At 27.0% G+C, this 15,000-nt stretch overlaps 2 protein-coding genes across 4 annotated transcripts in view; both read left to right on the forward strand.

Moving 5' to 3' along the window:
* LOC124953714 (pancreatic lipase-related protein 2-like) overlaps nucleotides 1-6,198 on the forward strand; it is a 9,008-nt gene extending 2,810 nt beyond the window's left edge. For all 3 annotated transcript variants that reach the window (XM_047505520.1, XM_047505521.1, XM_047505522.1), the window contains 5 exons: nucleotides 149-419; nucleotides 3,028-3,267; nucleotides 3,788-4,021; nucleotides 4,540-4,867; nucleotides 5,381-6,198. In XM_047505520.1, the coding sequence (XP_047361476.1) occupies nucleotides 149-419; nucleotides 3,028-3,267; nucleotides 3,788-4,021; nucleotides 4,540-4,867; nucleotides 5,381-5,486 (1,179 nt within the window). In that variant the 3' untranslated portion in view covers nucleotides 5,487-6,198. The remainder of the gene's footprint in view (nucleotides 1-148; nucleotides 420-3,027; nucleotides 3,268-3,787; nucleotides 4,022-4,539; nucleotides 4,868-5,380) is intronic.
* A 339-nt stretch (nucleotides 6,199-6,537) lies between these two features.
* Nucleotides 6,538-15,000, forward strand: part of LOC124953656 (pancreatic triacylglycerol lipase-like) — an 18,637-nt gene continuing 10,174 nt past the window's right edge. The window contains exon 1 of the mRNA XM_047505360.1: nucleotides 6,538-8,565. Within this exon, the coding sequence (XP_047361316.1) occupies nucleotides 8,564-8,565 (2 nt within the window). The 5' untranslated portion in view covers nucleotides 6,538-8,563. The remainder of the gene's footprint in view (nucleotides 8,566-15,000) is intronic.

Here is a 15,000-nt window from a genome sequence, read left to right on the forward strand (position 1 = left end):
AAAAGAAAAAAAAAAGAAAAACAAGAAAAAGAGAGAAGTCACGATCGTGTCGATAAAATAATTTTCTACTTTCGAAAATTTTTTCTTTCTTTTCATCTTTCTTAATTAATTTGAATTAATTAATAATTATAATCGAATAATCTTTTAGAGAACACTGAATGAATTATTATTGCGAGAAGATTGCAACATTTTAATCGTAAATTGGATAGGTGGAGCAGGTCCGCCATATACACAAGCAGTAGCCAATACGAGATTGGTCGGTGCAATGACAGCTCGATTGGCGGCGCAATTAATAAATATAGGTAAAATTTTACCAACGAAGATGCACATTATTGGACACAGTCTTGGAGCGCATACAGCTGGTTACATTGGTTATACATTAAGGCTACGTTATCGTCACATTTTGGGAAGGATTACAGGTTAGAAAAAAAAAGCGGGAAATTTGAATTTGACCGCAAAAAGGAAAAGAGAGAAAAGGGAAGAAGAAAACGAAAAAAGAAAATAATAAAAAAGAAAAAAGAAAAAAGTAATATTTCTATTTATCCTCTACTTTCGTTATTTCTCGTCATATTTGACGCGGATTTCTTCTCCCCTTCCCCTTTTTTCAAAGTCAACGACTTCGTCGTTACTACGCTCACGATCATCGTACTTCGTTCTTTCGTTCGTACGTTCGTTCGTTCGTTCATTCATTCGTGCGTAACCCGAACAATCCCGAACTCCTATCCTTCATCTCTTCGCAGACACGTGGTACTGTCGACACTCCGGAGACATACGAAGATGGCCGATCGAATCCCAACCGATCAGGGTAACAGCTATGAAGGAAGAAAACCTTCGAACGACCTGCTTTTACCTCTCTCACTGACGTTTTCTTCTGTCCGCTCTCTTTTCTTTCTTTTCTCTCTTTCTCCCTTTTTATATTCATATCTATCGTCTTCTTCCATTCATTTTTAGAACATATAATAAACGATAGAAAGCTAATCACTCTGTCTCTCTCTTTCTCTCTCTCTCTCTCTCTCTCTCTCTCTTTCTTTCTCGAGTCAAAAGGTCATTCGAGTTATTCCAAAGAAATCGTTTAAAATCCTATGTGAATACGAAGATAAATAAAAGTTAAAAACATTTAACGATTTCTTTCTTTCTCTCTCTCTCTCTCTCTCTCTCTCTCTATATCTCAATCTCTATCTCACTCTTTGGAATTTACGTACGTATGTACGTATGTTCTAAAAGTATTATACATGCGTTTACATATTTATATATATATATATAAATATATATATATATATATATATATATATATATATATATATACACATACACACACATATAAGAAAAAAGGATGGCAAAAGAAAAATATCTTTCATTTGCGTAATCGCACAAAAAAAAATTATGCACATACAAATCTAAAGTCGTAAAGAGGTTATGCATGCTTTTTGTTCTCCGAATAGAGAAACTATATATATATATATAAATATATATATATATATATATATATATTTATTTCAAAGAAAAAAGAAAGTAAATGGAATCTTCAATCTTTATTTTTCTTTTTTTCCTTCCTTTTTTTTTTCCCTTTGCGGTAACAACAAAACAGATCGATCGATATTATGGACATACATCGGTAACAAAGAAAAAATTATCCAGCTTTATTATTATTACGTAAGCTATCGATCCCATTGGGAAATATCAGGATAGTAGGACGTGCTTGAAGTTATCGTGTCCCTTTACGAATTCTTCTATCCTGAACGAAGGGACCATTGATCTATCTTTTATCTTTTATTTTTTCTTCTTTTTTCTTTTCTTTTTTGTTTTTTTTTTTCTTTTTTTTCTTTCCCTCTTTTAACAATTATTCCATTTTATTTTCTTCTTTTTTATTTTTTTATTTTTTTTTTTTTTCTTGTTAATTCGTCACTTCTTTTATTTCTCTTTTTTTTTTTTTCCTTAATATCGATGAATTGCAAAAAGACAAAAAAGAAAAATGGAAATATTAAATTGTTTATTGTTATAATTAATTGATAAACAAATATATTTATTTACTTCTAAATGGATAAATATAAAAATGAATATAAAATATATTTTAATTGTTTTAATGATCGTATGGTTCGTTTATAACAAAAAGTATATATATATATATATATATATGTGTGTGTGTGTGTGTGTGTGTACGTTTCATTATGCTTTCTTTCTTTTTCCTATCCTGTTATTATAAAAAAGAAAAAAATCGTCTATCTTTCGTTAACAAAGCATGTAAAGCATGTGCGAAATTAATTTTACACGTACACGAAAAAGATCACACTTCCTTCTTTACGTAATGTCAGATGTAATAAAGCATTTCGTTAGTCCATATATGACGATGTTACGACGAAACACGCGCACAAAACTATCCTGTAACTCTTACTTAAATATATTCTCTTAGTCGACAAAGAAAAAAAAAAGAAAGGAAGAAGAAAGAAAAAAGAAAAAAGAAAAAGAAAAAGAGCAAAAAATTGCAATAATACTAACGACATTTTGTTCATAAATCAAAGCGCAAACCTAAGATAATGTTTTCTGAGAGAAAGTTGGAAAAAAAAGAGAGAGATAGAGAGAGAGAGAGAGAGAGAGAGAGAGAGAGAGAGAGAGAGAGAGAGAGAGAGAGAGACAGACAGAGAAAGAGAAAAAGAAAGAAAAAGAGAAAAACAAAAATTCCAATTAATAATTAATTATCTTAGATCGTTTATATAAAATGCAAATTATTGTTATTTTTATTATAATAAACAACACGATTATTAACCAAACGGAAGAACAAAAGAACTTTTTTAAATGGCGAACTTGTCGAGTTTCTTTCCTTTTTTTTTTTACTTTTTCTATTCTTTTCACTTTTTTTTTCTTTCTTTTTTTTCTATTTTGTTTTTTTTTTTTTTTTTTTACATTCCATTAACGCAAATAATCCCGCGTACTTTTATACTTACACATATCCAAATTCATAATGACACATACATACATATATATGTATACGTTGCTAATAATTATTGTTCGTCTTACTTTGCTATTAAGGTCTCGATCCAGCAGAGCCACACTTCAGCAATACCTCGCCTATGGTACGACTCGATCCAACCGACGCAATGTTCGTGACAGCAATTCACACCGATTGTAATCCATTTATCAGCGGTGGCCTTGGTATTACTCAACCTGTTGGCCATATAGATTTCTATCCAAATGGTGGTCGCAATCAGCCTGGTTGCAACGAGGGTGTACTCAATTCGATCACCTTGGAACGTGGTAGTTTCTTTCGTGGTTAGTCATATTTCTCAATTGATTAATATCCATATACATGGTGTCACATAATATTCTTTTTAATAATTCTCGTGATATTCTTACTTTTTTTTAAAGGAAAAAAGAAAAAAAAAAAAGAGGAAAGAGAGAGTAAAGAAAATTTCAGGTTGTTACAAAAAGAATATATTGAATGTACAATATCTTTTATATTTGTCGTTATATATTTGTAATTTATTTATTTTTTATCTCTCTCTCGCGCGCGCACGATTTCTCTTTCTTTTATTTGTACAAGATGTTTAAGAAATTTTGAAAAATTCTTTTTTTTTTTGCAATGTCTTTTTGCATTCTTTTTTTTGGAAAACAGAAAATAATTAAATTTATTTAATTTAAAATTTGTTCGATTTAATTTCTTTTATCTAATACGTTATTGTTATTTCTCTTCTTTTGTGTTCCTTTTTTTCTTCTTTTCTTTTTTCCTATAAATTATAATAAATAGTAATTATTAATGTTGTTTTTTTTTTTTTTTTTTATTTCTTCTAAGGTATCAAGAGGTTCTTAGGATGCAATCATATTCGAAGTTACGAATATTTCATCGAGAGTATCAACACCAATTGTCCATTCATAGCGGTTCCCTGTACGTCTTGGGATAAATTTCAAGAGGGTAGTTGCTTCGATTGCGTCGATCAATATTGTCCTAGATTTGGTCTGGACTCACAACCTGGGAATTATCATGCTTCTGTTTTCTTAATGACAGGCTCGGACAAACCATTTTGTAGTTAGTAATTTCTATCACACGTATAACCTACTAATTATTTTGAAATTTTCGATTGAAAAAAAAAAAGGCCAATGTGTTTTCTCTAAAATGTCGCTTATTTGAGATTAAAATATTTAACAGAATATTTTAAAATCCTTTATTATATCGAGATTTATTATATCAATTCTCTCTCTTTCTCTTTCTCTCTTTCTATGATACAGGATGTGGCAAAAGTTCTTAAGTGACTTCGTTCCTTTTTTTTCTTATTCTTTTTTTAATTTTTTTTTTTTTTTTTTTATATCGATTAGCCTTTCGAAATTTTTCAGGCTAATTTTTCGATTTTAACTTGATGTACGATCTTACGAAATAATGTAAAAAAAAGTTTAAAATGTAAAAAAAAGAAACGAAAAAAGAAATAATTCTCGACAATCATTCTTAGGTAACGTTTCTTAATTGCACGAAATGTATCTGTTAATTAATTAATGAACTATCACGGATCTCTCGTTATGAGTAATGGATATTTTCCTAATATTTTTCAGAGGCGCATTATCGCGTAACAATAAATATTTCGAAAACGAACGAGAGTTTAAGTTATGGCGGGGAAGTGGGCATGTTTTTCATTAGAGTTATCAGTGCTAATGGAAAACAAACAGAGAAGATGAAACTCAGTCCTAATTCGAAATATTATGAGCCTGGTAGTGTACACAAAATTGTATTACCTGGCGATGTAATAGGTAAACCAGAATCTGTTGAAATCACTTGGGAATATCAGACTTCTATGTTCAATCCTTTAACATGGAGATTTCTTCATACACCACGTGCTTATATCGATTCATTGACAGTCGATAATCTTGAATTTAATCATGGGTATGTACTACTTGATAATTTTCTTTTTTTTTCTTTTTCTTTCTTTTTTTTTTTTTTTTTTTTTGTAATAATCAATCCTAACGATCCTATAGATCCTATCGATATTTTACTTTGTTCATACAATTTTTTAAATCTATTCAAACGACATATCATCATTTCTATTATTACTAAACAATAATATTTCATATTGATTTATTTTAAAGTTTATTTTCAATCTTAACTTTTTTCTTTTCAATAATAATTTTTAATAAGGTTATATTATTAAATTAAACGTTGAGGAAAAAAGTAGGAAAGAAAAAGAAAAACAAACTATCCTAAGTTATTCTATTTACTCAATTATTTTATATAAAATTAATTATATAAGATTTATTGTAATATTTGTTAATGCTATAAACGCACATAAAAATAGTAATTAATTTATAATTAAGTACTATATATATATATATATATATATATATATATATATATATATATATATATATATCATCGTAATAATTATCTTTTTTTCATTAGAATCACGGTCTGTCCAGATGAGACAAATACACTGATAGCGAACAAGCCAAAGATCTTAACAGTAGAAAATTGTGGCAATACTAATACCAACGTTGTATCAACCTGAACATCTTCAAGATTATCATACTGAATTGTTACAACAATCATGACAATAAATAACTCTGCCATCATTATCAACGACAACGATAACAATAACGAAGAAAAAAATTGGAAGAAAGGAAAAAAAAAAAATAATAATAATAATAATAAGAAGAAAGATGACAAATAGATTGTACGATTAATCTAAACTCATGCTTCAATCGACTAGGATATATTTTCGCCAAGTTTAATTTATTGCTCGACGATTTATACAAATCGTCAAAGTACTCTCATCAAGTTTCCTTATGTTATCATCTCATCCTTCTTTTTCTTCTTCTTCTTCCTTCTTCCTTTTTTCCTTCTTCTTATTTTTCTTCCTCATCCTCTTTTCTCTCTATATATACATATGTATATACCTACATACATATTAATACACACACACGCATACACATATATAAATCTTTTATTGAACGCATGTAATAGAGTTAGTTTCGCTGAATGATCAGTGGTACCAACTTTAATACACGAATGAATCTAATCCTTTCACTGTCATTATGCATACATGCATCTTTCACCTTGGCACTTACTTTCATGCGTGACCGGTAAATCGAAGACTATTAATCCAATCATTTGTGATTATAACTCTCTTTATTCTTTTTATTTTCTCTCTCTCTCTCTCTATCTCTCTCTCTCTTTCTCTCTCTCTCTTTCTCTATCTATCTATTTATCTAAGTTATCTAAAAAAATTAAAGGAAGAGAAATTTATTAATTTTTAATTCAAGAAAAACTTTTCGCTAGGTAATAGATAAATTTGATTTTAAATAATAATAATAATAATAATAATAATAATAATAATAATAATAATAATAAAAAGATTCTCTCATAAAATTCATTTCTCTTTAACGATAATAATCGTACTCGATAAATATCGTAAATATTTTTTTTTCGATGAATGAAAGAAAGAAAGAAAGAAAGAAAAAAAAAAAAATAATAAGAAATCATTGAGATCTTCGAAGGATATTCGAATTATTTCATACAAATGATATTAATCGAAATAAATATTTTACTTTATAATTTTATTAATCATAAAACATAATCATTTTGAATATATAAAATGTTATAAGATCAATGGAATGTTTCTATTATGAATTATTATTGTTCTAAATGATCCTAATCGAAAGACAAATATCATTCTGTTTTACTTTCTAATTCTATTACATTATATAATCACGATAACGAGATATGTAACGATTGGTAACATTTTCTATATTTTTTTCCTTAAATTAAAAATTTCCAATATCATTTTTTTTTTTTTTTTTTTTTTTTTTTTTTTTTGGTTTGTTCGTTCATACAATAATCGTAATCATTATATTATCATTTACGATAATGAAAAATAAAAAGAAAAATGTCTATGTCAAATGAATTTTATTTTCTTTACTTTATCTCTTTGTCAAACTTATTACTGACATCATGCAAATATTACGTAGTTTAATTTCTTGATACATAGGTACGAATTTATCGTTAGTGATCGATGAACTTGATTAGAAAAAGAAAAAAAAAAAAAAAAAAGAAAGGAGGAAAAAAAAGGGAAAAAAAAAGAAATAAATAAAGAAGAGAAAGAAAGAACTATTCTAAGCTGGTATATAAATCAATTGAATATCCCTTTTATTTAATTAAATTAAGAAATAGTAAATGAATAGACAATTATTCGAGTTGAATGAATAGATAAATATTTTAACGCATGATCAAGTTTTTCTTATTAGAACATTTACATAGATACGTATATACGTATCAAGGTAAATAGTTTACAACAGATCTTCATGTCTTGTATCGATTTAATAGACAAATAGTAAACAAAATAGATATATAATATTAATGAATCAATACAAACGAAATTTCAAGCTTTTCATATTATTAATGAATCAAGTGTATAAATACGAACGATTTACGAGTCAATATTGTATCGTGATAATGAACGAATATGATAAATAAATGAATTTAAATTATTTCGAGGGGACATTTTTCTTTTTTTTCTTTTTTTTTTTCTTTTTTCGTTGTTGTTTAAATTACAAAAAGAAAGAAAGATCATCGTTCTTACGTGTAAAAATGTTTATCAATGAAATTAACGTTAGATTTGCGTCATTTCTTTAAATAAATTGATAATGTACGAATAAATAAATGATATATTTATTTAAACAATTTTCTATGAAAGAATTTGAATGATTTTGTTTCACGTTAAAACAAATTGTTTACGATAATCGATAATGATATTATAGAATTTCACGTTAAATTCGAACTACTATACTGATGAACTACTATATGATGAGATTAGATGTACTATCTATTTCTAACTGTCTACTTACTTACCTACCTACCTACCTACCTACCTACCTACCTATCTACCTATCTCTATCTACCACACTGTGTATTAACAACAGTGGTGGGCAAAATATTCCGGTGCAAGTGGAATCCGCTGTACATTCGACGAGCAGTCGAGTATCGGCCTCTCACCGTGCAAAACGTTTCGTCTCTCTTTTACGTTCTCAATCCCGGCCACGTTTTCTTTCGCCTCGGATCGGTGCCTCTCGAATGAAAAACGAAATTTAATCGTACAATTTGAGAGCGACCGAATTAATAAAAGAGGAAGAGAGAGAGAGAGAGAGAGAGAGAGAGAGAGAAAGAGAGAGAAAATAAATAAACAAATAAATAAATAAATAAATAAATAAATAAATAAAGAGATAACGAACGAAAGAAGGAAGAAAATTCAATTCTTTTCGGATCGTTATGTCGATAAAATTATTAATGACGTGAATTAAATCCTTTAAAAAAGTAATTAACGATTTTACCGAAGTGATCGAAGAAGTTTATTGAATTAAAGAAACAGAAAACAAAAAAGAAAAAAAAAGAAAAGAAAAATATGTATATGTATATGTATATGTTACGAAGAAAATTTACGATGGATCGATAAGAAAGAAAAAGAAAAAGAAAAAGAAAAAAAAAGAAAGAAAGAAAGAGAGAGAGAGAGAGAGAGAGAGAGAGAGAGAAAATAAAATATAACAAAAAGAAAAAACAGGACAGCAGTGATATGAAGGAACGTTTTCGAAAATGTGAGTCCAACTATTGTTCGAATTAACACATTTTCATTTTCACATTCATATTTATATATTCATATTCATATTGTTTTTTTCTTTTTTTTTTTTTTTTTTTTTTTTATTTCATATTTCTTTATATTTCCTTTAATCGTCGTTCCATTAATATTAAAGTATATCGACGCGTTAAAGTGATGTTGATAATCAATGAGGTAATCGATCCTTGGAAACCTACATGTAATAAATGTAACACTATCGATGACGTTTATTACCATACAATATAACATCGTATTCTCGTGTTTTCTTTTTCTCTTTGTCAATTATTTCCTTTTTTCTTCTTTTTTGTTTTTTTCTTTCTTTCTTTCCTTTTTTTCTACTTTTTTTTTTTTTTTTTGTATTTCTTTGTTTTTTATTTTCTTTTTCTCTTTCCCCTTATTTTGTTCTTTTTTGATCACCCACGTCACGTTTCACACGCAACATAGATTTCCAATCGAATCTCGTATGGGATTGCGTTCACGTCGTATTCACGCTTAATTCGTCTTTTCTAACAAATGAAATATAGCGTTAAAGAGATGAGAAAAAAGAAAATCAATAAATAAATAAATAAATAAAGAAAGAAAGAAAGAAAGAAAGAAAGAAAGAAAGAAAAATAAGAAAGAAGAGAAAAGAAAAAATTGGAACAAAAAAGAAAACATCTAAAAATACGATATTACGTGTCGATTTAATTCAATTAATTTAATTGCATAAAAATATATTATCTCTCTCGAAAATGATACCGACAAAGCTTTTGGGAACGTCTACATTAAATATATATATATGTATATATATATATATATATATATATATGTGGATGTATGCGTATAGAGAGATACGTAATATATGTGTGTGTGTATGTGTATCTGTGCGTGTGCATACATATGTGTATGTAACGTTATAGGCTAGTACGCAAACTTTCTCCATGGACAAGCAACTCGAATCTACGTAGGCGTATATAAACGCTTTTACATTTATCGAATGACTTTTAAAAGTGCTTACAGGTTTTTTTATCAATATCTAAATGAATTTAATAAAATATATATATATATATATATGAATGCTTACATACGTATATATGTGAAACATTATATACTACATTACCAAGTTGATATATTTAATTTAATATATATATATATATATATATATATATATATATATATATATATATAATTTTATTTACTTTTTTTTTTTATTTTTTTTTTTCAATTTCATAAGAAAAGAGAGAGAGAGAGAGAAATTAGAAAGATCGATGTTTTCTTTTCAATAGAAAAAATGGCGGTATCGTTTGATATGTATGTATGGATCTGTCAAGGAGACACACACACACACACACACACACACACACACACACATATATATATATTGAATTGGTATGTACAAAATCAAACGATTCGAATCGAAGGTATTATCGAGGAGAAATATCTACAATATTTCCGAGTACTCACGAACTAGGAAGCGCTTTTATATCGGCGAGCAGCACGCGAGACGACTCGCAAACTGACTCGTTAACTGCAAATCGTTTCCTTCCTTTCTTCTCTTTCATCGTTTGTTCTTGAAGTCAAATAAAAATAAATAAGAAAGAAGGGAATAAAAGAAGAGGGAAAAAATGAAAGAGAAGAACAATAATGAAAAATAAAATACAACATACCGTCGCGAAAATAACAATTTATTTGTTTATTTCGTTCTTTTTTCTTCGTTTTTTTTCTTTTTTTTTTTTTTTCGTTCGTTCGCTCTTTTTTCTCCTTCTACTCTTTTCTTTTTTTTTTTTTTTTTTCTTTTCGTTTCGTTTCTTTTTTCGCTTTGTTTTCTGTTTTTAATATTTTTCTTTGCAAGAACATTCAAACACATCGAAATATTAATATTCTTAAAGATTGATAAACATGATATTGTTTATCCTTTAATTATATGCGAGAGTTATTATGTATATTTATAGAAAAAAAAAAAAAAAATAGGAATAAATACTTAAATATCTATAAATAATTAATGATAATTGTCATTAATTATATATAATATATATAATATATATATATATATATTTTCTTTTTTTTCGGCTTAACGCATTGACGTAAGAATTACAAATATTTCAAGAGATTTATCTAAAGGAACGTTCTTCGTTGTACTTTTTTTTTTTTTTCTATAGGATAAAGTAAATGAAATACGTTTTTTCAATAAATTTATTAATTATATATAAATATGCACATATTTATAGAAGTTATTCGTATCTTATATAACTTTTGAAAATTTATTAATTATTTATTTTCTTGAGATAATAACGGATTTGTTTTTTTTTTCTTTTTTTTTTTTTTTTTTTTAAATAAATAAACGAGTAATTATATATAATATTTTATGCAACCGTCGTATATTTTCTTTCTTAACTTTCGTTTCCTTTAGGATCCTTCCGACGTAACATTTTTCTCTTCTCCTTTCTTATCTATTGTCTTTTTCTTTCTTGCTTTCTTGCTCTTTCTTTTTTCTATTTCTTTCTTTTTTTTTTTTTTTTTTTTTTTTTTTTTTTATTCTTTTTTTACTTGTAAAATAAGACGAATTAATAATGCCAATCGATGAAATAAATGAATAATAAATATGTCTTAGAGATTAATTGTATCTTATGCAACTATCGATTGAGAATCGATCGTGTGTACTTCCGTAAGAAAATGTAGTAGTTTCCCTCTTTAATCGTACGTGAATCATGTATGTACATATATATATATATATACGTATTATACTTACATGGATGAATGCACAAACATACACACACACACACACACCCACCCACACACACAAACGTAAATACAAATTACAACGTATACCCTGAAAAGTTCGTAATGATAGTCCCGAAGAAAACGTGCACGCGATATATACCTTTCACAACGATACGGTACGTCCAATATTATTTCTTTAGAGTCATCAGTTTGAATCTTCAATGATCATCCTTTTGATGATCTTTACGAAAGAAAAGAAATCCATCGAACGTCATGAAGATGGTAACGTTAGAGTTTCTTCGGCTTTGAGAAACGTCGAAGAATCGTGAGATATCGTGAAAGCGTGACGAAAGGGTCAAGGTCATATCGAATCGGAAGGTCGTGTGTGTGTGTGTGTGTTGGGGGAGGTTACGTACACATATACTAACACTTACTTAATAAAAAAAGAAAAATATTATAATCGAAGAGTGAATTGAAATAATTGGAAAAATTCACGCTAACCCACGTGAAATATTAAAAAAAAAACGAAAAAGAAAAAAAAAAGATTTACAATTGAAAGTAAAAGAATTTTCATTTTTTGACAATTGAACGTTTTAATACAATAAATCGATTATTGACAAATTAATGAATATAATGAATTTGCATAAAAGATTTTATTCCTTTGTTCTTATCCATTAAAATTGAATTATTTCGATCGATTTTATTTGAGTAACGAAGTATAATGACAATGATAATAACAATAATAATAATTTCTAATAAAATATTCCGTATAGTAGATTGTAATTAAAAAAAAAAAAAAAGAAAAAAAAAGGAAAAAAGCAAAGAAAAAAAAAAAAAGAAACAAATCATCTTTTATTTTTTTTTTCTTTCTTTTTACATCGTTCTAATATAATCGTACTATATAATACGTCAGTTTGGATTTACAATTGATTCCCATAAGGGGATGATTAAAAGATACGGAAGATCGTAATTAATTCTAATCCTTATAAGCACTAATTATAATAAATTTGCCTTTATTATACTTTTTCATTATTTCGTATATATTACTTAGATATTATAATATCTATTGTATCAATTGAATATTATTATAGATATTTAAAAGATACGTAAGATCAAAGTTTAATATAAAGATGGATAAATAAATATATAGATAGTTAGATAGATTAGTGAGAGGGATATATATATATATATATATATATAAAGGAAAAAGGTAAAGAAAGAAAGAAAATAAAAATCTAAGAGAGAGAGAGAGAGAGAGAAAGAAGGAGAGACGAAGCGAAACGGAACATTTTGATAGACGTTGCACTCGCTCATAGACCATTACGTAGAAACTCCCAAGTGTAACCACTTTCGCAGCCACAAGTCGCATCTGCATCTATGGATCGCCATGCACAGGCACGCTACTTCCGCCTTGGCTACCTCGTTAAATTGAAAACGTGCTTGTTAACCGTGATTAGATGGAAAATTAAGCGATTGAATCGTTCCCTTAATTAACATGACTTTAGAAAAGATAGAAGACGAAAAAAAGGGAAATGTAAAAAAGAAAAAGAACAAAAAAAGAAAAAAAAAAGAAGAAGAAGAAGAAGAAAACCCAAGTGGAGAAGATGCGATCTTCTTGGAAGTGTAACTCTTTAAATTCTAAAAGAAAGAAAAAAAAAAAAAAAAAAAAAAAAAAAAAGAAAGAAACAAGAAAAGCACGAAAGATAATCTTCGGATAACATTCATCGTCGTCTAATATCAATCATTTTCTTCACGTTTATATCTAAATCGCGTTGATCGAGCAAATGATCTTAATTTTTTTTAAATATAATTACTCTCTCTCTCTCTCTCTCTCTCTCTCTCACTTTCTCTCTCCCTCTCTCATTCTCACGCTTGATTTTTAATACAATAGAAATATATCGAATATCTTAATAGAAATTGAATATAATATATAAAAAAAGAAAAAAAGAAACGATATAAAATTTATATATCTACATAAAGGAGACATCTTGTTCTCAATTAAAAACTTATTCCTCCTAATATCAATTCTAAATCGTATATATTTATTGGAATATATCAATTTGATTCCCAGGATACTTCGTATGTCTTGAATATAATTATTTTCTAATACTCATTTAAATTCTAATACTCAATCGTTTCTACGTTATAATTTATTAACGAAATTAAAAGAAAAAAAAAAAAAAAGAGAAAAAAAAAACGTTAGGATATTCCATCGTAAAAATTTTCTATTATTATATCGAAATATACATATATACACATACATATATATATATATATATATATATATGTGTATATGTACATACATACGTGGTGAACGAAAACGACGGGAACGACGACGAGAAAGCGTCAACATTCTTTCGAACTGATTATTCGATGACAAATCCATGGTGAACGTTGCCTTCTTCACTTACTATAAAACACAACTCTCGCATTTTTATAAGTTATTTAATTGGATTTTGAATAGCTGCCTTCTCTCTCTCACTCTCTCCTCTCTCTCTCTCTCTCTCTCTCTCTCTCTCTCTATCTCTATTTAATAATATATATATATTCGTTACAAAGACAAATTTGTAAGACAAACTTGTAAATGGTATTGTGTTATATATTATTGTTCTTTTTTTTTTTTTTTTTTTTTTTTTTTTTTTTTAACATTAACACAATATAATATTATATAAAATTATTATTTTTCTAAAATCTCAATGTAAAGACAAATTTTCATCGATGTGATAGAATTTAATTATCGAATTTAAATTCTTATTGATATTATATATTGTTTATTAATATTATATATTACTATACATTACTATAACTTTAATATTTGCATAATTCATATACATTCCAATGATTTATATATATATATATATATATATATATTTATTCTAAATAGATATTCTACTTTATATGAATAATCTATTTAATCTTATAAAATGTTTATAAACATTTTTTTAATATATTAATTAGAACTGTTCGGTCAATCACTTATGTCATATAATCATTATAAATATAGATTATAATCCATTGGATTTTTTTTTTCTTTTTTTTTTTCAGTTAAATACATTAATACAAACACATTTAAATGTGTTGTGTGCAAAAAAGGATTTCTTCGAAGTAATGTATTTCTTTGATCATAGAAAACATTAAAGAAATTCCATGGAATATAAATTTACGATCTTATGCAATCTTTCTCATAAAATACTTCAATACATGTATATATATATATATGTATACATATATATATATATGTATATATATATATATAATTCTCTCTTCTCCCCACCCTCTTTATGTCTGTTTTTACTGAGCATTGACATAGCATACATAAAATACAACATATCTTTTAAGAATCACATATGCAAGTAGACAATATTGTACATGCACAATAAATTAAATTGACAATTTAAATATATATATATATATATATATATATATATATATATATATATTTATAAACATATTTTTATTATATTAAAATTGTGTAGATTTACCGTACACCATTTGAGTTCTGTTATGTCTGATATATAGGTCAGTGTAAAGGCCGAGCACGTTGGGGAAATTCATTGTTGAGGCACGGACATTCTCTTTCTCTCTCCTTTTCTCTCCCCCCCCCCTCTCTCTCTCTCTCTCTCTCGCCACTTCTGTTTTTTATTTATTTTACTCATTTACCTTTCGTAAGACTTGAATGATTTTCATATCGATGAAGAAGATAAGTATACTTAAC

This window comes from Vespa velutina, chromosome 13 (genome assembly GCF_912470025.1).
Source record: "Vespa velutina chromosome 13, iVesVel2.1, whole genome shotgun sequence".
NCBI lineage: Eukaryota > Metazoa > Arthropoda > Insecta > Hymenoptera > Vespidae > Vespa > Vespa velutina.